This window comes from Syngnathus floridae, chromosome 12 (assembly GCF_059516105.1).
Source record: "Syngnathus floridae isolate MCC-2025c chromosome 12, RoL_Sflo_1.0, whole genome shotgun sequence".
Classification (NCBI taxonomy): domain Eukaryota; kingdom Metazoa; phylum Chordata; class Actinopteri; order Syngnathiformes; family Syngnathidae; genus Syngnathus; species Syngnathus floridae.
The window spans coordinates 13,733,445-13,757,332 of record NC_142424.1 but is presented as its reverse complement, the minus strand read 5'-3'; the positions used below and the strand labels follow the sequence as shown (position 1 = coordinate 13,757,332).

At 45.7% G+C, this 23,888-nt stretch overlaps 1 protein-coding gene across 6 annotated transcripts in view; it reads right to left on the bottom strand.

The window, feature by feature from the left end:
* Positions 1-23,888, bottom strand: part of mvb12ba (multivesicular body subunit 12Ba) — a 97,964-nt gene that overhangs the window by 52,362 nt on the left and 21,714 nt on the right. For 2 of the 6 annotated variants that reach the window (XM_088392566.1, XM_088392572.1), the window contains exons 1-2: positions 22,063-22,215; positions 7,759-7,879 (exon numbers count right to left, since the gene is read on the bottom strand). In XM_088392566.1, the coding sequence (XP_088248692.1) occupies positions 7,759-7,869 (111 nt within the window). In that variant the 5' untranslated portion in view covers positions 7,870-7,879; positions 22,063-22,215. The other 4 variants (XM_088392567.1, XM_088392569.1, XM_088392568.1 and 1 more) reach the window with 4 other exon arrangements.

Genomic DNA, 23,888 nt, shown 5'->3' with positions numbered 1-23,888 from the left:
GTCGCCGCCCGAGCGCGGTTCGGTTCCCCAAGTCGCCGCCCGAGCGCGGTTCGGTTCCCCAAGTCGCCGCCCGAGCGCGGTTCGGTTCCCCAAGTCGCCGCCCGAGCGCGGTTCGGTTCCCCAAGTCGCCGCCCGAGCGCGGTTCGGTTCCCCAAGTCGCCGCCCGAGCGCGGTTCGGTTCCCCAAGTCGCCGCCCGAGCACGGTTCGGTTCCCCAAGTCGCCGCCCGAGCGCGGTTCGGTTCCCCAAGTCGCCGCCCGAGTGCGGTTCTGTCCCCCAAGTCGCCCCCCGAGTGCGGTTCTGTCTCCCAAGTCGCCGCCAGAGTGCGGTTCTGTCCCCCAAGTCGCCGCCCGAGCGCGGCTCTGTCCCCCAAGTCGCCGCCCGAGCGTGGTTCTGTCCCCCAAGTCGCCGCCCGAGTGCGGTTCGGTTCTCCAAGTCGCCGCCCGAGTGCGGTTCGGTTCCCGTAGTTGTTTGTTTTTTGGGACGTCGGGAGCCGTCCCTTGTGGGGGGGGGGGGGGGTTCTGTCAGGACTCGTCCCCAATCTCGTGTCATAGTTCTGTTCGTGTGTCTGTGTGCTCGCCCCTCCCCTCCTGTGTGCCCATGATCAGTGTGATTATTCCCACCTGCCTCTCGTTACCTGTCGTGTATATAAGTCCTGTCTGCCCCTCACTCCCTGTCGGATCGTCGATGTCGTTCCGTTTGCTGTCCTTGTGGTTCCTGTCTGTTTCGAGTCTGTTTCTGTTTGCAATCCCTGTAGGTCAGTCTCTCATGTTATTAGTTTGCCAGTTCTCGTCTGTTTCCCTCGATGCCTCCTTCCACTTCCCTTTTCCCTCAATAAACCCTGGTCCAAGCTGCACTTGGTCGCCCTGCTCCATGTTCCATCCGATCCGTGACATCACCTAAACCTGTTGGTCAGAGGCCTGGTCCTGAGGTCTGTTACAATATAAAATACCGTATTTGCCGGTGTACAGGTCGACTCGGTGTATAAGTCGACCCCCTAAAATTCGACGGAAATTTACGATTTTATGATATATCCTTTGTATAAGTCGAGCTCAATTGTTGCATTATATTAAACTTCAAAATTCAATATGCGAAATTTATTGACGAAATGTGTTCAAATTCCGGGAGGCCGTGCGCATGCGGCTGTTTATAAGCACCGCGGAGGAGATCGCGGCCGGCGAGCTAACGCACGCCGCCCGGCACCAACGGGAGGCCGGAAATAGCTCCAAGCCGAGCGGATCGGCACTTTATAAGCACCGCGGAGGAGATCGCGGCGCCTCATTGGACTTCCAGCGGCCGGCGAGCTCGCGCACCCGTCCGGCACATCCGGGAGGCCGTGCGCACGAGCCAAGTGGCCGAAAATAGCCCCCGCCGAGCGGATCGGCTGTTTATAAGCACCGCGGAGGTGGTCGCGGCGCCTCATTCGACTTCCAGCGGCCGGCGAGCTTGCGCACCCGCCCGGCACATCCGGGAGGCCGTGCGCACGAGCCAAGTGGCCGAAAATAGCCCCCGCCGAGCGGATCGGCTGTTTATAAGCACCGCGGAGGTGGTCGCGGCGCCTCATTCGACTTCCAGCGGCCGGCAAGCTCGCGCACCCGCCCGGCACATCCGGGAGGCCGTGCGCACGAGCCAAGTGGCCGAAAATAGCCCCCGCCGAGCGGATCGGCTGTTTATAAGCACCGCGGAGGTGGTCGCGGCGCCTCATTCGACTTCCAGCGGCCGGCGAGCTCGCGCACCCGCCCGGCACATCCGGGAGGCCGTGCGCACGAGCCAAGTGGCCGAAAATAGCCCCCGCCGAGCGGATCGGCTGTTTATAAGCACCGCGGAGGTGGTCGCGGCGCCTCATTCGACTTCCAGCGGCCGGCGAGCTCGCGCACCCGCCCGGCACATCCGGGAGGCCGTGCGCACGAGCCAAGTGGCCGAAAATAGCCCCCGCCGAGCGGATCGGCTGTTTATAAGCACCGCGGAGGTGGTCGCGGCGCCTCATTCGACTTCCAGCGGCCGGCGAGCTCGCGCACCCGCCCGGCACATCCGGGAGGCCGTGCGCACGAGCCAAGTGGCCGAAAATAGCCCCCGCCGAGCGGATCGGCTGTTTATAAGCACCGCGGAGGTGGTCGCGGCGCCTCATTCGACTTCCAGCGGGCCGCGCACTCGCGCACGTCGCCCGGTTCAAATTTTCTAAGTGCAACGCACAATGAGATGCATGAGAAACGGCCTTGGTTACCATCACATTTGAAGCGATGAATACGAAGTTAAATTTTATGACTCGGTGTATAAGTCGAGGTCGATTTTTTTCGGTCGGTTTTGGATCCCAAGGCGTTCCCAGGTCAGCTGAGAGACATAGTCTCTCCAGCGTGTCTTGGGTCGTCCACAGGGTCTCCTGCCGGTGGGACATGCCCAGAACACCTCCCCAGGTAGGTGTCCAGGAGGCATCCTGATGAGATGCCCGAGCCACCTCATCTGGATCCTCTCAATGTGGAGGAGTAGCGGCTCTACTACGAGTCTCTCCCGGATGACCGAGCTTCTCACCCTATCTCTAGGAGAGAGCCCGGACACCCAGCGGAGGAAACTCATTTCGGCAGCTTGTATCCGGGGTCTTGTTCTTTCGGTCACGACCCATAGGTGAGGGTAGGAGCGTAGATCGATCGGTAAATTGAGAGCTTTGCGTTTTGGCTCAGCCACAACGGACCGGTACAGAGTCCGCATCACAGCCGACGCTGCACCGATCCGCCTGTCGATCTCACGCTCCATCCTGCCCTCACTCGTGAACAAGACCCCAAGATACTTGAACTCCTCCATTTGCGGCAGGATTTTATCCCCGATCCGAAAAGGCCATTCCACCCTTTTCCGACTGAGGACCATGTACTCAGATTTGGAGGTGCTGATCCTCATCCCGACCGCTTCACACTCGGCTGCGAACAGCTCAAGCGAGAGCTGGGGATCACGGTTTGAAGAAGCCAACAGCACCACATTGTCTGCAAAAAGGTTCAAGTCCCTGAACCGGACACCCTCAACACCTTGGCTGCGCCTAGAAATTCTGTCCATAAAAGTTATGAGCAGAATTGGTGACAAAGGGAAGCCTTGGCCGAGTCCAACCCTCACTGGGAACGAATCCGACTTACTGCCAGAAATGCGGACCAAACTCTGGCATCGATGATACAGGGACAGAACTGCCCTTATCAGTTGGCTCGGCACTCTGTATTCCCGAACCACACTCCACAGAACTTCCCGAGGGACACACGCCTTCTCCAAGTCCACAAAACACATGTGGACTGGTTGACAAACTCACATGCACCCTCGAGGATCCTGCCGAGGGTATAGAGCTGGTCCAGTGTTCCACGGCCAGGACGAAAACCACACTGCTCCTTCTGAATCCGACATTCGACTTACCAGTGGACCCTCCTCTCTAGCCCCCCTGAATAGATCATACCAGGGAGGTTGAGGAGTGTGATTCCTCTGGAGTTGGAACACACCCTCCGGTCCCCCTTCTTAGAGAGGTGAACCACCACCCCAGTCTGCCTATTCAGAGGCACCATCCCCGATGTCCACGCAATGCTGTAGAGGCGTGTCAACTAGGACAGCCCCGCAACATCCAGAGCCTTTAAAAACTCCGAGCGGATCTGATCCATCCCCAGGGCCTTGCCCCCGAGGAGTTTTTACCTCAGTGACTTCGACCCCAGAGATTGGAGAGTCCACCTCAGAGTCTCCAGGCCCTATTTCGACAATGAAAGGAGTGTTGGTTGAATTGAGGAGGTCTTCGGAGTATTCTCCCCACCGACTCATGACGTCCCGTGTTGAGGTCAGCAGCATGCCATCTCCACTGTAAACTGTGTTGACGGTGTACTGCTTCCCCCTCCTGAGATGCCGGATGGTGGAGACAGAATTTCCTTGATGCCATCCGGAGGTCATTCTCCATGGCCTCGCCATACTCCTCTCACGCCCAGGTTTTTCCTCAGCAACCGCCAAAGCCACATTCTGCTTGGCCATCCAGTACCTGTTGGCTGCCTCCGGAGTCCCACGGGCCAAAACAGCCCGGTAGGACTCCTCTTTCAGCTTGACGGCATACCTTACCGCCGGTGTCCACCAGCGGGTTCGGGGGTTGCCGCCACGACAGGCACCGACCACCTTACGGCCACAGCGTCGGTCGGCTTCCTCAACAATCGAGGCACAGAACATGGTCCACTAGGACTCAAGTTCTCCCACCGCCTCCAGGACGTGGGAAAAGCTCTGCCAGAGGTGGGAGTTGAAGCTCTTCCTGACAGGGGATTATGCCAGATGTTCCCAGCTGACCCTCACAACACGTTTGGATCTGCCAGGTTGGACCGGCATCTTCCCCACCACACATGGACACCTTCATGATTAAACATGGTGTTCATGATTGACAATCCATATCGAGTACAGAAGTCCAATAATAGAACACCGCTCGGGTTCAGATCGGGGGGGGGGGGGGGGGGGGGGGGGGGGGCGTTCCTCCCAATCACGCCCTTCCAGGTCTCACTGTTATTGCCCACATGAGCATTGAAGTCCCCCAGTAGAACGATGGAGTCCCCAGAAGGAGCGCTCTCCAGCACTTCTTCCAAGGACTCCAAAAAGGGTGGGTACTCTGAGCTGCCGTTTGGTGCAGAGACACAAACAACAGTCAACACCTGTCCCCCCCCACCCGAAGGCGGAGGGAGGCTACCCTCTCGTTCACCGGAGTGAACCCCAATGTGCAGGCGCCCAGCCGGGGGGGCAATAAGTATACCCACACCTGGTCTATGCCTCTCACCATGGGCAACTCCAGAGTGGAAGAGAGTCCAGCCCCTCTCGAGAGGGCTTGTACCAGAACCCAAACTGTGTGTGGAGGCAAGTACGACTATGTCTAGTCGGAACTTTTCTGCCTCGCACACCAGCTTGGGCTCCTTTCCAGCCAGAGAGGTGACATTCCATGTCCCAAGAGCCAGCTTCTGCAGCTGGGGATCGGACCGCCAAGGTCCCTGCCTTTGGCCGCCGCCCAGCTCACAATGCACCCGACCCCTTTGGCCCCTCCCACAGGTGGTGAGCCCATGGGAAGGGGGACCACGTTTTCTTTTTGGGCTGTGCCCGGCCAGGCCTTATGGGCGAAGGCCCGGCCACCAGATGTTCGCCTTCGAGCACCAACTCCAGGCCTGGCTCCAGAGGGGGGCCTCGGTGGCCTGGGAAAACGAAGTCCATTTATATTTTTTTTCATAAGGGGTTTGCGTGAGCCGTGCTTTGTCTGGCCCCTCACCTAGGTCCCTTTTGCCATGGGTGACCCTACCAGGGGTATGAAGCCCCAGACAACATGGCTCCTAGGATCATTGGGACATGCAAACCCCTCCACCACGATAAGGTCACGTCTTCTTATGGGGATTTGAGGATAGGGGCTGTGTGGCAGACCTCTGAGTCTTAGTCTATATCAGAGGTGTCCAAACCTTTTGCAAAGGGGGTTTGGTTAGATGAAAATGTATAGGGGCTGATCATTCGGACTGACATTCCTTGAACCATTACCATAGCAAATTAACTAAATTAACAGTTAGATTAGTTAGTTTAAATTAGTTAGATTAAAATAATAAATTAAATACAAATGAACGACGTTATGAATTGAATGATTTTTTTATTACATGTATTGAGTTTTAGTATTTTTATTGTTGTATTAGTGAGAAGGGTGGTATTGGCGTTTTGACTGCACTACGCAGGCCAGGTTGTATGTATCATGTCAGATTTTAAATCCAAATTAAATCATTCTTCATTTGATCTTTTTTACAATTTTATACATTATAAAATTATAATTACAAAAATACAAAATAATATAGTCTTTTTGTGGTCTATCACTAAGAGTGGGCGGTGTGGACGCGCAGTAGTGTTTGTAAAGTTAGTAGTAAGTAGACAGCGCTCTCACCAGTAGTCCGGGGGTTATTTTACCTTTCCCTGTGCAGCGTCACTGGAAGAGTCTCTGATCTTAACATCACCTTAGTCCTTGGTGTGCAGAAATTTGAATGAGTAAGTCTCTGTGTCACTGATTATCTTGCAAACAGATACCTGGGTGCGCGTGAACTGGGAAGGGACGGGGAGAACACCCTCCCACCCGATCATGAGCGCTCGCTCATGTGCGTGTTCCCGTTCGTACGCGTTTCGTTTCTGTGACTCGCTCCGGGGCACGCAGGTCCCCGTGACAGTGCCAGTGGACCACACACTATTGATTTTATGACAAAATGCTTTGAGCCCGTCTAAATATAGACACGGGTTGGATTTGGCCCGTGGCCAGATTTTGGGCATGTCTGGTCTATATTATTTAGGCCTCTCACCGGCAGGCCTGCAGTTAGTTCATTGTTACAGCTTGTTGTCTTTGTTGCTTTGCTTTTGCTGACTTGTATCTTATCATACTTATTGGTTTCCTTGGTTGGCACAGTGGTGAGTGGGAGCCTTTTTCTAGGAGCCTATTATGACTGCGCTCATGTCATCTGTATGTCTTTTATAGACCCACTCTGCAGTATGAATGCTGCTAGAAGATTGGATTTCCCCACTGGCATCAATAAAGTATCTTATCAATCCATACATCCCCATCCCCCACCACACCACACCACACCACACCACACCACAAACACCACTTTAAACAGCGACATAAAGACAGAGAGCAGTTCTGTCTAACTGCTTAGCCTGTCAACATAGGCAGTTGTGTGATTACGCAATCCTCAAAGGAGGCTAGACAGGAAGTTGGCTCCTCCGAGCGAATCATCTTCGGTTTTAAAATAACTATAAAAATTCAGCGATTTTGGTTCAAAATTATATAAAACTATTGAAATTAAAAGGAAAATGACTTTATAGTAAAAACAATTGAATTTGTTTTTCCCCTTTTCATGATGGCAGGGGAGGCACAGCCCTTCCCTCCTCTGACCGCACGTCCCTGCTTACGAGACACAAACTGAGCTTTCTGGAAAGCCAGGATCATTGCAGAAGAGCAACGTGACAACGACAAGATAATGAGGGACGAAAGGGAACTTGGCATGTTTAATAGCGAACTTGCCAAACTGTCTAATTTGGATACAGAAGATGAGGATTTTGATAAGTTTGCATATTAATATCAACTAACAATGTGAGTACATGATTAAATAGTACAATGAAGTACAACAGAAGCCTTGCTCCTGTGACGTTTTTTTTTTTCCTTTACCGTAAGTCATGGCATGCATGCGCCCTATAATGCAGTGCATCCTATGTGTGGATTAAATACAGAAAAGACCCCGGAATTGAGTCTGTGCCTTTTAACCCGAAGCGCCTTATGGTGCGGAAAATACAGTAGGTTGTAGCCACCTGACTGAATATTAACAGCTAAAACATTGCCTTCAATTTCTGTTGTTCCATTATTTAAAAAGGTGTCAGGAATGCTGGGACAAGTTTAATTCACGTTGAATGTACTATCATCATCGTCTTTATACATAGTTTAAAGAATTCAAGCTGTAAGGTATTGATGGTGATATAGGAGCAGCTGCTTGCTGGTGCAATATGCTGTGATTTACATGATTCGATTAGTCGACTAATTGCAGCTACTGCTAGTGATTAGTCGACTAGCAAAGTAATTGCTTGTGGCAGTCCTAATTTGAATGCAATTGCAAAATTCATATGCATCTCAGGAGTGACATAGGAGATGCTGCATACAACTTCACTGTATGACCGGGATTAACAAGTAATAATCATGATTTATTATGTTTATTTAGGACAATTACACTATGATACAAACAATGAAAAAAGTAAATGATCTTACAACATCATAACCAGTTGGTGCTCTGCTCCTGGAGGCTACAACACCAACTCCAGTGATTGGGTCCATGGGCAGCTCTGGCAAAGCCTCAGAAAGTTCCCAAACTTCAGGCATCTCTTAAGTTCTGCAGTAAAAGGGTAAAGCAATTTTTCAAAGAGTAAAGCAATTTTTCTCATTCAAAAAATTGTAAGCAATCATTTGATGAATTGTTTTAGTATATGATGAATATAATGTGATGAAATAGGGTTTGCCTCGTCCTAGTTTCAGATTTTCGTTTTTTGGAGCATTTTGGCATCCATCATACTTAAATGTTTCATATCATCAATGCAATTAAGTAACCCACAAAGTCTGCCAATTAAAAAAATAGTTCAATAATTATTTTATTTAAAGTTTCTGTAAAACAAAATAAAATATGAAAAGATTTTTTCAGGTTTTTAGGGAGGTGAAGTGGAGAGAGAACTAGAGATGGGCAATACTGGGGAAAAAAATCCACCATGAAATCAAACATATCTCAAAAACTATATGTCACCATACACAGTGTGATTAAAAAAAGAATACACCCAAATCATTACCTAAACAAAAACTTGAGCTACGAGCAGCTATAAAGTTCCCTTGCAACCCTGGCCACAGAGTATTGGCACGATGGCAAAATCGAAAACTGGAGATGGAATTTTTAATGGAGTATACCAGAGTAAAAACAAGCTTCATTTAATGCATGTTACCACTGCAACAATGATTGACAAAATAAAAAGCTTTGTTTTTACTTGTCAACTTGAACATCTTGAAATACATCTGCAATAACAACTGAATACAACCTCAAGGAGTTTTTTAACACATGATCTCTGTAAAAGGGAAAAGGGGAGCAAATTGGAAAGAAAATTATGCTGACCTAGTGTTGCACGGGATACCGTTACCAATATCAGTACAATACATTGGTATTTTAGCATCAAAAATATCTTGATACCTTTCTTTTTTTCATCTCAGTATTTTTTTATTTATTTTAAGGCAGCTTGCCAGCTTTGTCTCAAAGGTAAGTATACGCACATGCCAAACCACCTGTATGTTGTTGAGGGAGCAGCTTTAAGTGCCTGGCACGCATCCTTCTGTGTGTGTACGCAAGAGAAATACGTCTTGAGAAGCTCCCAATGTGTTCTACCAAAGTAGGCTACTTACCCCCGGGAAAACTGGTTGGTTGGTTGATTGATTGATTGATTGATTGATTGATTGATTGATTGATTGATTGAAAATACTAAGACATTACACGAAAGCTTAAAAAATTTAGAGAAGGAAAGGAAAATCAGCTATGGTAAATCAAAGCTGTTTAAATGTTTCAAGTGAGTGGGAGGGGGGTACAAAATAACGTATCTAGCCTCACCCAATATTTTCTGTCATATTTCACATAAATATTTCACTAGCGTGGTACCTGAATGCGTTTAATGAACACAAGTTCATGAACTCATTCATATTTGGACAAACATGAACAGAACGGTGTGCATTGTTGCTTTGTGAACATTTTTGTGGGACTGCGCTCATTCTGGGGCCACTGATGGGTTCATTTTCGTTCAATCGCTTTAACCCCGAAAGCGCGTTGTATAGAAAGCCTTATTTTATTTTGAGAAAGGCACATTTTTGGACCGCCTAAGGGGTCCTTTGTTACGTTATTTCAGGTCAGGTGTGTTGTTGGTCAGTTTGCCGTCCATCTTCCACACAAATCGAGGTCTGCTGATATTTTGTTAAAAAAGAAGCAATACGCAGATGACAATATCAGACTCAACAAACATGAGACATAATTTTTAGATTATAAGATTGTGCTTGGCAACAAGTTCAATTATTAGGCCTATTTATTTCCCCTTGAGTTAAAGTTAAAGTTAAAGTCCCAATGATTGTCACACACACAACTGGGTGCGGTGAAATTTGTCTCTGCATTTAACCCATCCCCGAAGGAAGCAGTGGGCAGCAGCGGTGCCGCGCCCGGGAATCATTTGGTGATCTAACCCCCCAATTCCAACCCTTAATGCTGAGTGCCAAGCAGGGAGGCAATGGGTCCCATTTTTATAGTCTTTGGTATGACCCGGCCAGGGTTTGAACCCACAACCTTCCAGTCTCAGGGCGGACACACTACTACTAGGCCACTGAGCTGGTGGAGTTAATGTTGGCCTGTAATTAGCTAACGGAATGCTCATATCTGAAGCTAGTTTCATAGACAAACACTTGCCATTTGCTAGTGCAATTATATTTCCTGACAACTGTTTTTGTGTCATAACATAGAATTTGGGGCAGTTCAATCGCAATTGCATTTACAGGGGCTCTTTTAAAGGACACATGTCATGGAAAATTGACTGTTTTAGCTTTTGAAATCATTTTCTTGTGTATATGGAGTATCCAGGAGTGTAAAAAATTGTGATATACAGTAGGGCAAAAATTTATTTAGTCAGCCACCAATTGTGCAAGTTCTCCCACTTACAAAAAGAGAGATGGCTGAAATTTTCATCATCATAGGTACACTTCAACTATGACAGACAAAATTAAATTAAAAAAATCCAGAGAATCACACTGATTTTTAAAGAATTTATTTGCAAATTATGATGGAAAATAACTATTTGGTCAATAAGATCTCACCCCGTGGGGTCAAAATGATCACAAGCACGGTGAACAAAATTCCCAGAAAAACACGGAGGGACCTACTGAATGACCTGCAGAGAGCTGTGACCAAAGTAACAAAGACTACCATCAGTAACACACTACGCCGCCAGGGACTCAAATCCTGCAGTGCCAGACATGTCCCCCTGCTTAAGCCAGTACATGTCCAGGCACATCTGAAGTTTGTAGGAGAGCATTTGGATGATCCAGAAGAGGATTGGGAGAATGACATATGGAATGTGCGCCATAATTTGCAAATAAATTCTTTAAAACCCAGATAATGTGATTTTCTGGATTTTTTTTTACATTTTGTCTCTCATAGTTTAAGTGTACCTATGATGAAATTTACAGGCATCTCTCATCTTTCAAGTGGAAGAACTTGCACAATTGGTGGCTGACTAAATACTTATTTGCCCAACTGTATCCCTCCAGGGGGTATTCCAGAAAGTAGGTTCAACATACTCTTGAGTCTATCCCTAAACCCTGAGTTAACTTACTCTGAGATGGGAGACTATTTGGTTCCAGAAAAGCTGATCCGAGTTAGTTCAATCAACTGAGTATGTTCACCTGGAGTTACGCGCGTGCACAACTCCTATAAAAAGCCATTATCAATTAAGTCCCGATACCACAAGTCACCATGACAACAACTGAGAAAAAACAGATCACCTTATTTAAAACAATCATAACAGTATCTCTGCAGCACCTGTGGGGTATTCCAGAAAGCGGGTTATGTGAAAACTCTGAGTAAGTTATCCCGGAAACAAGGGAAACTGAGTTATCCGTTCCAGAAAGAGAGGTAACTTTAAGTCTGGGTCAGTTACTTCGGTAACTTACTCTGTTAACATGACCTGCTCGCTAGTAGGTTTACTATAAGAGACCCAGCATTTCAATCTGTCTCCTCCCACATAAAGAAAGCTGTTAATCATGGATTGGCCCTTAATTCAAAATCCGATTGACATGGAAGCCGTAGTAATTTGAAATGCTTTACGTCTCGAGAGAATCTTCCAACCCAGATCAGATGTTTCATCATTTCTAGAAGAATATCTTTTCGAGCGCTACTGCTTTCTTTGAAGAGTATAATTTATCTCAATAACATTCGCTGGCTGTGGGATGCCTGATGGTGTAGTGCAGGGGTCGGCAAACTTTTTGACTTGCGGGCCGAATTGGGTTCTAAATTTTGACCGGGGGGCCGAACCAGGAGCAGATGGATGTAGTGTTTGTGTGAAGTAATATAAATGACATGTAAAGCTCATTGCATAAAAGGGTTTTACTTTTAGTAGATACTAAAGCATGGATATTAAATAAAACTTTTTGAAAACAAATGCATTTATTAACAGCATCAAAACAATTTCACCAAAAAACTACTATCAGTGATTCTTATTAAATACGACACTGTTATGATGAATAACATTTTCCATCACTTTAGCGATTCTTATTAAATACGACACTGTTATGATGAATAACATTTTCCATCACTTCAGCGCCTACAAGTCAGATTCATGAAATATGTTTATCTATTGAGGCGAAATCACATCCAACGGCAAACATTCTGACCAAATACATTATCTTGAAGAATCAGTGAAAGAATAGATCTAAATAAAGAAATAAAGAAAGCAATAGTATTGTTGGTTTCGCTTTTTTGCCAGTGCATCATAGTCTGGAGTAAAATTTGTTGTGGTAATTCTTAGGATAGAGCCGAGGTGTCGGTCCGTTAACCTAGATCTGTGACGGGCTTTGTTGACGTCTTCTCACACATGTAGGTCGAGCCAAATTGTCCACTCTTTTTTAACATTCAGCACTCAGTGTCCACCTTTCTTTTCTTCGGGCCACTCATTTTAATGGAAGGATTCCAGGGGAAGGTTTGTGGGTGGCATTAGCGTAAAACTGTATCTGAAAGCTCAGCGCGCGAATTAAGAGAATACTGACGTCACACCCTACGCTCGAAATTCGGCACTGATAGACGAAATAGAGCGCGGAGTGCGCCGCGTCCGTACTACCGAGTACGCACGCACGCGCACGCACTTGTGAGTGTGCGCCGTGCTTTCTGACACGGATCCCGGGAGTAAATGCGCGGGCGGGCGCTTCCCCGTCTACTGGGGAAACATAGTAATTGCAGGGAAAATGACCCCCCCAAAAAATTAATAATACAATTTATTCCGGGTTGGCGGGCCGGTGTTGTGCTCGATTTGGTTCCCCCGTGAGATTTTGTTCCCCCTGCCGCGGGAGCGCGCACAGCTTGTTTGGAAAGCGAAAAACCGATGCAGTTGTTGTGCTCGATTTGGTTCCCCCGTGAGATTTTGTTCCCCCTGCCGCGGGAGCGCGCACGCCTTGTTTGGAAAGCGAAAAACCGATGCCGTACGGCGTCGTACGGCGTCAGCACTATGTTGTTTTCAATAAAAACATGAAGAATTCACGTTTGCGTCAGTCAATTTTAATTTTTATAAAGGATTATTCTCATTTGATGTCTTTAAATTCATCCGCGTTCTGCCATTGAAGCGGGGTGCATTCAAAGACCAGTCGTAAAGACGGAACACTCACTCACTTCACCAAAAAGCAACGATATAATTACGTGAGCTCTTTGCATAAACCTCGATGCAAAGAAACTCCTCCTTTTGGGTACCGTTACATGCTACAAGGAGTATATATTACAAAGGAGACTTTATTCTTAATTGTAATCATCATTCATCCATCCATTTTATTACTCAGGTATTTTCAAAGCGAATTAATATTGTTGCATTTATTAATTTGCTTTAAAATGACAGCGCAATATAATTAAAAGCTGACACTCTAGCAATGTCAAACGTGTTCATTTAAGAAAAAGCCACACACGTTTTGTGATCAAATCTTTCATAACGACAATGATTTGAGTGAATTGATTTGAATGAATAATTGAGAAGAAATTTCAGTTCTGAAGGCTCCTTTTGTCCCAAGCAAAGTGAAAGGTGGTGGGATAAAATTTGTAACAGGAACGCTATAAAAAATGTCAAGGCGTGAATATTTGTGCCCCCCTCCCATTTTGAGAACGGTGAGTCCTGGACATCGACTGGCTTTTTTTCTGTCTTCCTGGGGGTCTGCTCAGGTAGTGTGGCAAATTTGAACAGGTTCCCTCATTCCTGGCCCAAGTTACAGGGGGGGAACATATCCTCACGGGTGGCCCGTGAGGATATGTTCCCCCCCCTTATTTTGAGAACGGTGAGTCCTAGACTCCAACTGTTTTTTTTCTGTCTTCCTGGGGGTCTGCTCAGGTAGTGTGGCAAATTTGAACAGGTTCCCTCATTCCTAGCCCAAGTTACAGGGGGGGAACATATCCTCACGGGTGGCCCGTGAGGATATGTTCCCCCCCCTTATTTTGAGAACGGTGAGTCCTAGACTCCAACTGTTTTTTTTCTGTCTTCCTGGGGGACTGCTCAGGTAGTTTGGCAAATTTGAACAGGTTCCCTCATTCCTAGGCCAAATTACAGGGGGGGAACATATCCTCACGGGTGGCCCGTGAGGATATGGCCCCCCCCCCTTATTTTGAGAACGGTGAGTCCTAGACTCCAACTGTTTTTTTTTCTGTCTTCCTGGGGGTCTGCTCAGGTAGTTTGGCAAATTTGAACAGGTTCCCTCATTCCTAGCCCAAGTTACAGGGGGGAACATATCCTCACGGGTGCCCGGTGAGGATATGTCCCCTCCCCCCCTCATTTTGAGAACGGTGAGTCCGAGACTCCAACTGTTTTTTTCTGATGATTTGTGCAGTGATACTGTTATTAATGCACTTTATCAATGTCTTTGGCCTTATTTTGGTCAAACAACTTTGTTTCGTTATCATATAACATACATAAAAAATAATGACTTTAAACTTTATTAAAAACCATTATTATCTATTTGTTTATTTATTTATTTAACATCCAATATTGTAAAGTTATCAGTGCACAAATCATTTATTTACATTTACACCGTTTTAAATGGGGGGGAACATATTCTCACAGGGCACCCGTGAGGATATGTTTCCCTCCCTGTAACTTGGGCTACAGACTCAAGGTCTGTCTGTATTAGTACTGATTATTGAATTATATCTTGCAAAATTATCAATGAAGTTAAGAAGTTGAATATCTTAATATTGTTGTCGGGCCAATTAGTGGCCCAACAACGTTATTAAGACATTATAACTGGCATAACTCAATTGGCATTAATTTTGTTCTTTACACATTTTATTGAAATTATTGACAGACGTGCACTGATAACTTTACAATATTGGATGTTAAATAAATAAATAAACAAATAGATAATGTTTTTTAATAAAGTTTAAAGTCATTATTTTTGATGTATGTTATATGATAACGAAACAAAGTTGTTTGACCAAAATAAGGCCAAAGACATTGATAAAGTGCATTAATAACAGTATCACTGCACAAATCATCAGAAAAAAACAGTTGGAGTCTCGGACTCACCGTTCTCAAAATGAGGGGGGGCGGGGACATATCCTCACCGGGCACCCGTGAGGATATGTTCCCCCCTGTAACTTGGGCTAGGAATGAGGGAACCTGTTCAAATTTGCCAAACTACCTGAGCAGACCCCCAGGAAGACAGAAAAAAAACAGTTGGAGTCTAGGACTCACCGTTCTCAAAATAAGGGGGGGGAACATATCCTCACGGGCCACCCGTGAGGATATGTTCCCCCCCTGTAATTTGGCCTAGGAATGAGGGAACCTGTTCAAATTTTCCAAACTACCTGAGCAGTCCCCCAGGAAGACAGAAAAAAAACAGTTGGAGTCTAGGACTCACCGTTCTCAAAATAAGGGGGGGGAACATATCCTCACGGGTGGCCCGTGAGGATATGTTCCCCCCCTGTAACTTGGGCTAGGAATGAGGGAACCTGTTCAAATTTGCCACACTACCTGAGCAGACCCCCAGGAAGACAGAAAAAAAACAGCTGGAGTCTAGGACTCACCGTTCTCAAAATAAGGGGGGGGGGACATATCCTCACGGGTGGCCCGTGAGGATATGTTCCCCCCCTGTAATTTGGCCTAGGAATGAGGGAACCTGTTCAAATTTGCCAAACTACCTGAGCAGTCCCCCAGGAAGACAGAAAAAAAACAGTTGGAGTCTAGGACTCACCGTTCTCAAAATAAGGGGGGGAAACATATCCTCACGGGCCACCCGTGAGGATATGTTCCCCCCCTGTAACTTGGGCTAGGAATGAGGGAACCTGTTCAAATTTGCCACACTACCTGAGCAGACCCCCAGGAAGACAGAAAAAAAACAGCTGGAGCCTAGGACTCACCGTTCTCAAAATAAGGGGGGGGAACATATCCTCACGGGCCACCCGTGAGGATATGTTCCCCCCCTGTAACTTGGGCTAGGAATGAGGGAACCTGCTCAAATTTGCCACACTACCTGAGCAGACCCCCAGGAAGACAGAAAAAAAAACAGCTGGAGTCTAGGACTCACCGTTCTCAAAATGAGGGGGGGGGGAACATATCCTCACGGGCCACCCGTGAGGATATGTTCCCCCCCTGTAATTCGGCCTAGGAATGAGGGAACCTGTTCAAATTTGCCAAACTACCTGAGCAGACCCCCAGGTAGACAGAAAAAAAAACAGTTGGAGTCTAGGACTCACCGTTCTCAAAATAAGGGGGGGAACATATCCTCACGGGGCACCCGTGAGGATATGTTCCCCCCCTGTAACTTGGGCTAGGAATGAGGGAACCTGTTCAAATTTGCCACACTACCTGAGCACACCCCCAGGAAGACAGAAAAAAAACAGTTGGAGTCTAGGACTCACCGTTCTCAAAATAAGGGGGGGGAACATATCCTCACGGGGCACCCGTGAGGATATGTTCCCCCCTGTAACTTGGGCCAGGAATGAGGGAACCTGTTCAAATTTGCCACACTACCTGAGCAGACCCCCAGGAAGACAGAAAAAAAGCCAGTCGATGTCCAGGACTCACCGTTCTCAAAATGGGAGGGGGACACAAATATTCACGCCTTGACATTTTTTATAGCGTTCCTGTTACAATTTTTATCCCACCACCTTTCACTTTGCTTGGGACAAAAGGAGCCTTCAGAACTGAAATTTCTTCTCAATTATTCATTCAAATCAATTCACTCAAATCATTGTCGTTATGAAAGATTTGATCACAAAACGTGTGTGGCTTTTTCTTAAATGAACACGTTTGGCATTGCTAGAGTGTCAGCTTTTAATTATATTGCGCTGTCATTTTAAAGCAAATTAATAAATGCAACAATATTAATTCGCTTTGAAAATACCTGAGTAATAAAATGGATGGATGAATGATGATTACAATTAAGAATAAAGTCTCCTTTGTAATATATACTCCTTGTAGCATGTAACGGTACCCAAAAGGAGGAGTTTCTTTGCATCGAGGTTTATGCAAAGAGCTCACGTAATTATATCGTTGCTTTTTGGTGAAGTGAGTGAGTGTTCCGTCTTTACGACTGGTCTTTGAATGCACCCCGCTTCAATGGCAGAACGCGGATGAATTTAAAGACATCAAATGAGAATAATCCTTTATAAAAATTAAAATTGACTGACGCAAACAGGAATTCTTCATGTTTTTATTGAAAACAACATAGTGCTGACGCCGTACGACGCCGTACGGCATCGGTTTTTCGCTTTCCAAACAAGGCGTGCGCGCTCCCGCGGCAGGGGGAACAAAATCTCACGGGGGAACCAAATCGAGCACAGCACCTGATTAAACGGCCCCGTGGGCCGGGTGTGACCCGCGGGCCGTAGTTTGCTCACACTGTAGTGGTACAACCGCCTGTCTTGTGTGCATCATGAGTTCAATTCCCACACACCTCGAACGACCACTAACATCTGAGCAACCTTTATGCATAGCACTGCTGTTTTGCAAAAGGCATTTTCTTTATAATATCGGGGTTGCAGAGCATTACTTTTTTTCTGTTGGCTGAGCAGAACTCAGCGTTTGTTTTAAAATAGTATTTTAATGAGTGTTGGTGTAGGCTACGGCGTCACATTTTAAATGACTACAATAGGTATAAAACAATTGAATTTGTGTCAAGTTTTAATCCGCAAAGAATCAGAATTAAGAAATAGAATTAGAAATAGAATTATAGAATTAACTGAGAAGACGTTGGAAAACATTTTGATTGGGGTTTAAATTATTTGAAATAGCCACATAATTAATATTTTATTTTAAATTAATACTGACTTTGTTTAATAGCGCGAGTACCTTTAAAGTAATAAAATAAAACTTAAATGAGGTGTAATCACAGCCTAGCAAAACATGCCTTACCTTTTTTTAACGATATTTTTGTTTCATTTTGAGCTGCTTCCAAGTCATTTCTCTCTTCTGTTGAATTGCACCTAAATGAAAATAAGATTTCATTCCTATTTAAATGCATAACTATAGGCTATGCTACGATCTTATGGTTAGATGTTATATCAATGTAATAGTACATTCAAACTAGCGCACGAAGCAGCAATTTCCTTTCATGACGTCTCTTCTTCGCTGCTGCTGCCGTATTAGATTTGCAGCAAAAAATTACGTTCATAGGCCTGCATAACGACCTCTAATGAAGTAAAATAAGGTGATCTGAAAATTAAAGACATGCCTCTCCGCAAAAACAGTGAAGAAAATGGTCATTTGAATGGCAATATCACCGATCAGCAAATCAAGGACATCAATTCAGCTCCAGCTTTCTCAATTGCCTGTGATGGACGAGTCGTGTGACGTGACCGATATCGAACAGACAGCCCTGCTATGCAGGTAAGTGAACTCTAATGGGTCGCAAGAAGAAATTGGTACCACTAAAAGGCCAAACACGGGGGGAGGACATCTGCGAGGCTGTGCTGCAGTGATTAAATGACAGAGATACACACTGGCCACCTGATTTCAGTCGCTACAGACTGGTCACCGAGTATGAGAGGGTCGCAAAAGTTTGTGACTTTACAACAGAAAGCATTGGCTTGAAATTTGTTTGTATTCCATTGCATATTGCACCAAGCGGCGCTGTGTGCGTAAACATTCCCACCGGAGTGTATGGAGGAAATGAACCTTGTCATCCATATTGTGGACAAAATTATCGCAAAAGCATTAAACCACCGCCAGTTCTGTGAATTGCTAGATGAAGTTGACAGCGAATATGCCGATCTCCTGCTGCACAACAAAGTCCGCAGGCTATCCAGGGGCGACGTTTTTCGTCGTTTTGTTGCTTTGTATTTGTAGCCTACTTAATTATTTTAATAGTAGCCATACAGCTCATGTATTGACAGTCTATGTTGCCTTATATAGCTCCAACAGAAGCTCATCCAGCTCGCGGTGCCTGTCTCCACCTGTCAGTGGATCACCAGCTTCAGGTCCAACAGGAGACAGCGTGTGAGGCTGGGGAGCATCACATCTAACACCCGGACCACCAATACTGGCGCCCCTCAGGGGTGCATCCTCTCCCCACTGCTCTTCTCTCTCTACACCAACGATTTCGCCTCAGGTGACTCTCCTGTGAAGCTCCTGAAGTATCCAGACGACACCACTCTCATCGGACTGATCCAGGAGACAGGAGGTGGAGCGGCTGGTCCACTGGTGCAGCCAAAACCACCCGGAGCTGAACCCGCTCAAGACCGTGGAGATGACGGTGGACTTCAGGCGAGACCTTTCACCACTTTCACCCCTCACTATCCGCAGTAATACTATTCTCCCCACAGACACCTTCAAGTTCCTGGGAACCACAATCTCTCGGGACCTGAAATGGACCAGCCACATAGACTCTGTCCGGAAGAAGGCCCAGCAGAGGCTGTACTTCCTGAGACAGCTCAAGAAGTTCAATCTGCCGCAGGAGCTGCTGAAGACCTTCTACACTGCCATCATCCAGTCTGTTCTCTGCACCTCCATCACTGTCTGGTTTGGATCGGCCTCTAAACAAGACAAGCACAGATTGCAATGGACAATCAGGACTGCAGAAAAGATAATTGGAATCAACCTCCCATCTATCCAAGACTTGTATCTGTCCAGGACCAGGAAACGTGCAAGTAACATCTCTACAGACCCTTCTCAACCAGGTTGCAGTCTGTTTGAACTACTCCCTCTGGACGGTGTTATAGAGCTCTGTACGCCAAAACCAGCAGACATGGAGACAGCTTCTTTCCCCCAGGCTGTTGCTCTGATGAACTCACACCACTCTTAGAGTCTCAGAGTCATTGCTATGCAATAACATCCTGCTCTCCACACCTTTTTTTGAATTGTCTGCACTGTTTGTACTATGTGTCCTCTCTGCATCCAATGCAGCCTGGTCATCATGGAAGAGGGACCCTCCTATCTGTGGTCTCTTCTCAAGGTTTCTCATTTCCCCTAGCTGGAGTTTTGAGTTTTTCCTTGCCCTCCAGGGAGTTTAAGATCAGGGGATGTTTGAGAATATTTGTCATTTTTCACATGTCCTGAGTGTTGTTAGTCACCTAATGTTGAACAGAGGCTGTGATGTACCGAAGCCAAATTCCTTGTTTGGCACGCTCAAACATGGTGAATAAAAACTCTTGAATCTTGAATATTTTAGATTTTTGCGGCTCCAGACAGGTATGGGGTTGTTGTTTTTTTTGTTGTCAATATGGCTTTTTGAACATTTTGGGTTGCCAACCTCTGAGCTAGGGTGACCAGATGTCCTCTTTTTCTCTGACATGTCCTACTTTTGAGCCCTAGAAAAAGATATCCGGGGGGAATTTCGAAATTGCCCGGGATTTTGTGGGACTGCCTCAAACATAATACTAGTACAGTACATTGTCAATAGAATTGCCACTCCGTTCCATTTCACTCACAGGTTTTTCTGTATCGTTCGCAAATAAGTTACGCCCTTCTCCTCAAATCTAGTCACTTTGCTACAAAGTAGGGTGGGCTGGCCAGTCTACACTCTCCACCAAGTGTTTAGAAGCAATGCCGAAACGAAAATGCACATTCACGGAGAAGTTGAATAAAACCAAATCCCGTGATTTCAACAGGGTCGTTACCCTTAAGAAGCCGAGTGCTTGACACGCAAGAAAGGCATTTACGTGTCTGTGGCAAATAAAGGTGCCAACGCACCCAGCAAGAGGAGGACTGAAGGGGAGCCCTTCTTTTTTTCTTCAAATGCTGCACCGATGGCCGTACCCCTATAATACTAAAAAATGTTATTGTACACATATGGTTTTTTTTGTGTAAATATGTTTTTGTGATTGTGTATATGCTGTTTTGTGTTATTCGGGCCAATAAATGCAAGTGCTATACAGTGATCGCTCGCTACTTTGCGGTTCGTTTAGCGCGTCTTCCCTGCATCGTGGATTTTTTCCAGCCCAAAAAAAAAAGTTGTTAGAATAAGAGTTCTAAAAACATATTTGCAGTCTTGTACTTTGTTATAAACGAAGTTATCACAAAAGACTTCTGAAAACATATTTACAGTAATGTACCTTGTTATAAATAGTTGTTATAATAATAAAAGAGCCTCAAAATCTACAGTATGTATACTTTAGCTACATCTACATCTACAAAATGCGCATAGCGCTGCTATGGTAACTTGTGACCACTAGAGGTCCTTGTTTAACAACAGAACATCACATCTACATGTTATACACACAAACACACGCACGCACACGCGTATATTTATACAATATTTTCTGTATGTTATTTATACTATTAATGTATTATTCACATGTTTGAAACAATTATTTAATGTTCTAATAATAACATGCACCTAAATGATTTCATATACAAAAAATGTACAGATGAGAGGGTGACCCTACTTCGTGGATTTCACTTATCGCGGGGTGGCTTTGGAATGAATTATCCGCGATAAACGAAGGATTACTTTACAGACACCATGTCATTTGTGTCCTAACATGACCCAAAAAAAAATGACCCCACCCCTCCCAAAAATGACCACGCCCCCTCCAAAAAAAGGCGTTCTCTTTCTCAGAAACCCATCTGGTCACCCTACATTGGTATCAGTCTCTCTGCCGATTTTGGAGCTGTGCATCCTATGTTTTCACCTCTTGTGGGTGTATTCTGAGTAGTTGTATCAGATGAATCGCATCGAATTTTAAAGAATTGTTTTTTTGGGGAACACTAATACGTTCAATGCATTCGTTAGCTTCTCGCTAGCATTAGCTTACTTCGTAGCTTGACTGCAGTCCTTGTTTATGAGACGTTCATAAATATTGTAAGGGGATTTATTTATGTGTCATGTATGGTTGAATGGACAAGTCTTCTGCCGCTGATATCTTTTAATCAATCAAAAAGCAATGTTTACCTCTGCTCAAAATGGTTTTGATCAATTACATACTTCTTTGGGAGCAGCGAAGAGGCGTTAGTTTAGTAAAAGGTTTATTTACTATATTTAGTTTCTCAGCCTTGCTTTCAAGGTTTTCGTTTTTAATTAACTGTCCATGGTTATTCTGCTGTGATTGAACACCGTTACGCACTCGGCTGAAAAGGGGGTTTGCTAGCGCCACGACAGGATATAAACACAAGCCGTAACAAGGCCCGACTGTCTAAACCTCCCGTAAGGTTGAGCTGGTCTCCGTAAGTGCAACGAGGTGGCGCCTAGAATATATGACACGGTAACTCCATCAAATACATTTTACGATGGTTTTACGACCACCAGCTGTACAACATAGAATGCTAGTTAAATCCCATTGTTAGCATTAGCATTGATGAGCTACAACGTTAGGTCACTCACCAAAGACTGCAAAACTGCATCCAAGTCCAACCAATCTTTGTATTCTCCTAAGCGTTACTACGCATTCCCTTTCAGAACGTCTAGTGCACGAACCGGGGGTGGGGGTATTTAACAACAATTTAGGACGAAGACTTCACAATAATTTGCGGGGGGACTCACGATGATGGGGGTGCGTTATTATAAATCCCATTGATCTTGCCAGGACACACCCCTCTGCAAAATGATTGGCTGCTGCATCGCGGCTGGACACGGCCCATCACTCCTTAGTGATAAGATCCATCCATCCATCCATCCATCCATCCATCCATCCATCCATCCATCCATCCATCCATCCATCCATCCATCCATCCATCCATCCATCCATCCATCCATTTTCTATACCGCTTGTTCCCACGGGCGTGCTGGAGCCTATCCCTGCAGTCACCGGGCAGTAGGCGGGTTGCCAGCCAATTGCAGGGCACACAGACGTACAACCATTCGCACTCTCACCTAGAGACATTCTGGGGTTGCTCAATCGGCCTACCAAGCATGTTTTGGGAATGTGGGAGGAAACCGGAGTGCCCAGAGAAAACCCACGCGTGCACGGTGAGAACATGCAAACTCTACACAGGGAGGGCCGAAGGTGGAATTGAACCCACACCCACCTAACTGTGAGGCGGACGTGGTAACCAGTTCTCCACCGAGTTGATAAGATACTTAATAGAAATATATTTAATCCAAAATATGATACTTAATACATATCAACGATATCTGTAGTGTGTGCAAAGTTTTGAATGCATGTTTTATTTGTTGTGGCAGCCATTTCTAGAAGTCTATTGAGTTGTACTGCAGGAAATGGGGTCAAAATACTAAAAGTCCTGCCTAGCTACAAAAACAGATATGCTCAAACCTCATTGAATAAAGTACATAAGCAGACAAGTATATTCACATCTTAAATAAAAGAAACATTTTAAGCATATAATTATACCTACACACCAAATCAATAAAGAAGACATAACTAGACATTTTTGATAAGTGGTGATGAGAAAGGTTTTTATAACTTTATGATCTGATATATTTCTGAGCACTTTGAAATAACAAATGACTTTTGATATATTGCCTAAATAGCTTAATGACCCTTAAGGAACTGTGTAATGCATGCCTGATGTTTTTTCTCTGAATCATGGACACGACCAGAGTCGTCTTGACCGTTCAGTACTTGATTGTATCTTATGTTTTGACTAATGCTAGACGCCAGTTTTTGATTACTACTGAACACACTGCACAGAGGGAAATAGTTTGCCTAACAAAGAAAAGATACAGTTGGAAGCATGATTAAACTAAGAATAAGCAAAGACATGATGTATCAAAAGAACAGCAATAGATTAATGATGTCACAGCCAAAAGCTAACATAATTTCGTACAAAATGACAAAATTAAAAGAATCCAGCAGTACGACAGTGTATGTCTAAGATTGGAGAAGAATGTTCACAGGAAGGTCACATGGAGATAAAACCAGCAGGTGCCAGAAGGAGCCACCCAAAGACTCGGCCAAAGATGATCGCCAAGGCCGAAAGACGGGATGGAAGACAACAGCCCCCCTCCACACACACACACCAACAGCCCCCCACCTCCACACCGAATCGCCCATAATCAGCACCACTCCCATGCAAGCAGACTCTGCTTCGAACTTGCCCCACCCCGAAGACTCATCGCCCATCAATCCCGGCCCACAATGTGCTGCTGAATATAAAACTGATCTAACAACCTTGGACTTTGCCTTTTCTGAATGGAGACTTTCCGCTCTTGAAGGGCCCAGCGCTGTATTGCACTTTCCTGAAAACAGA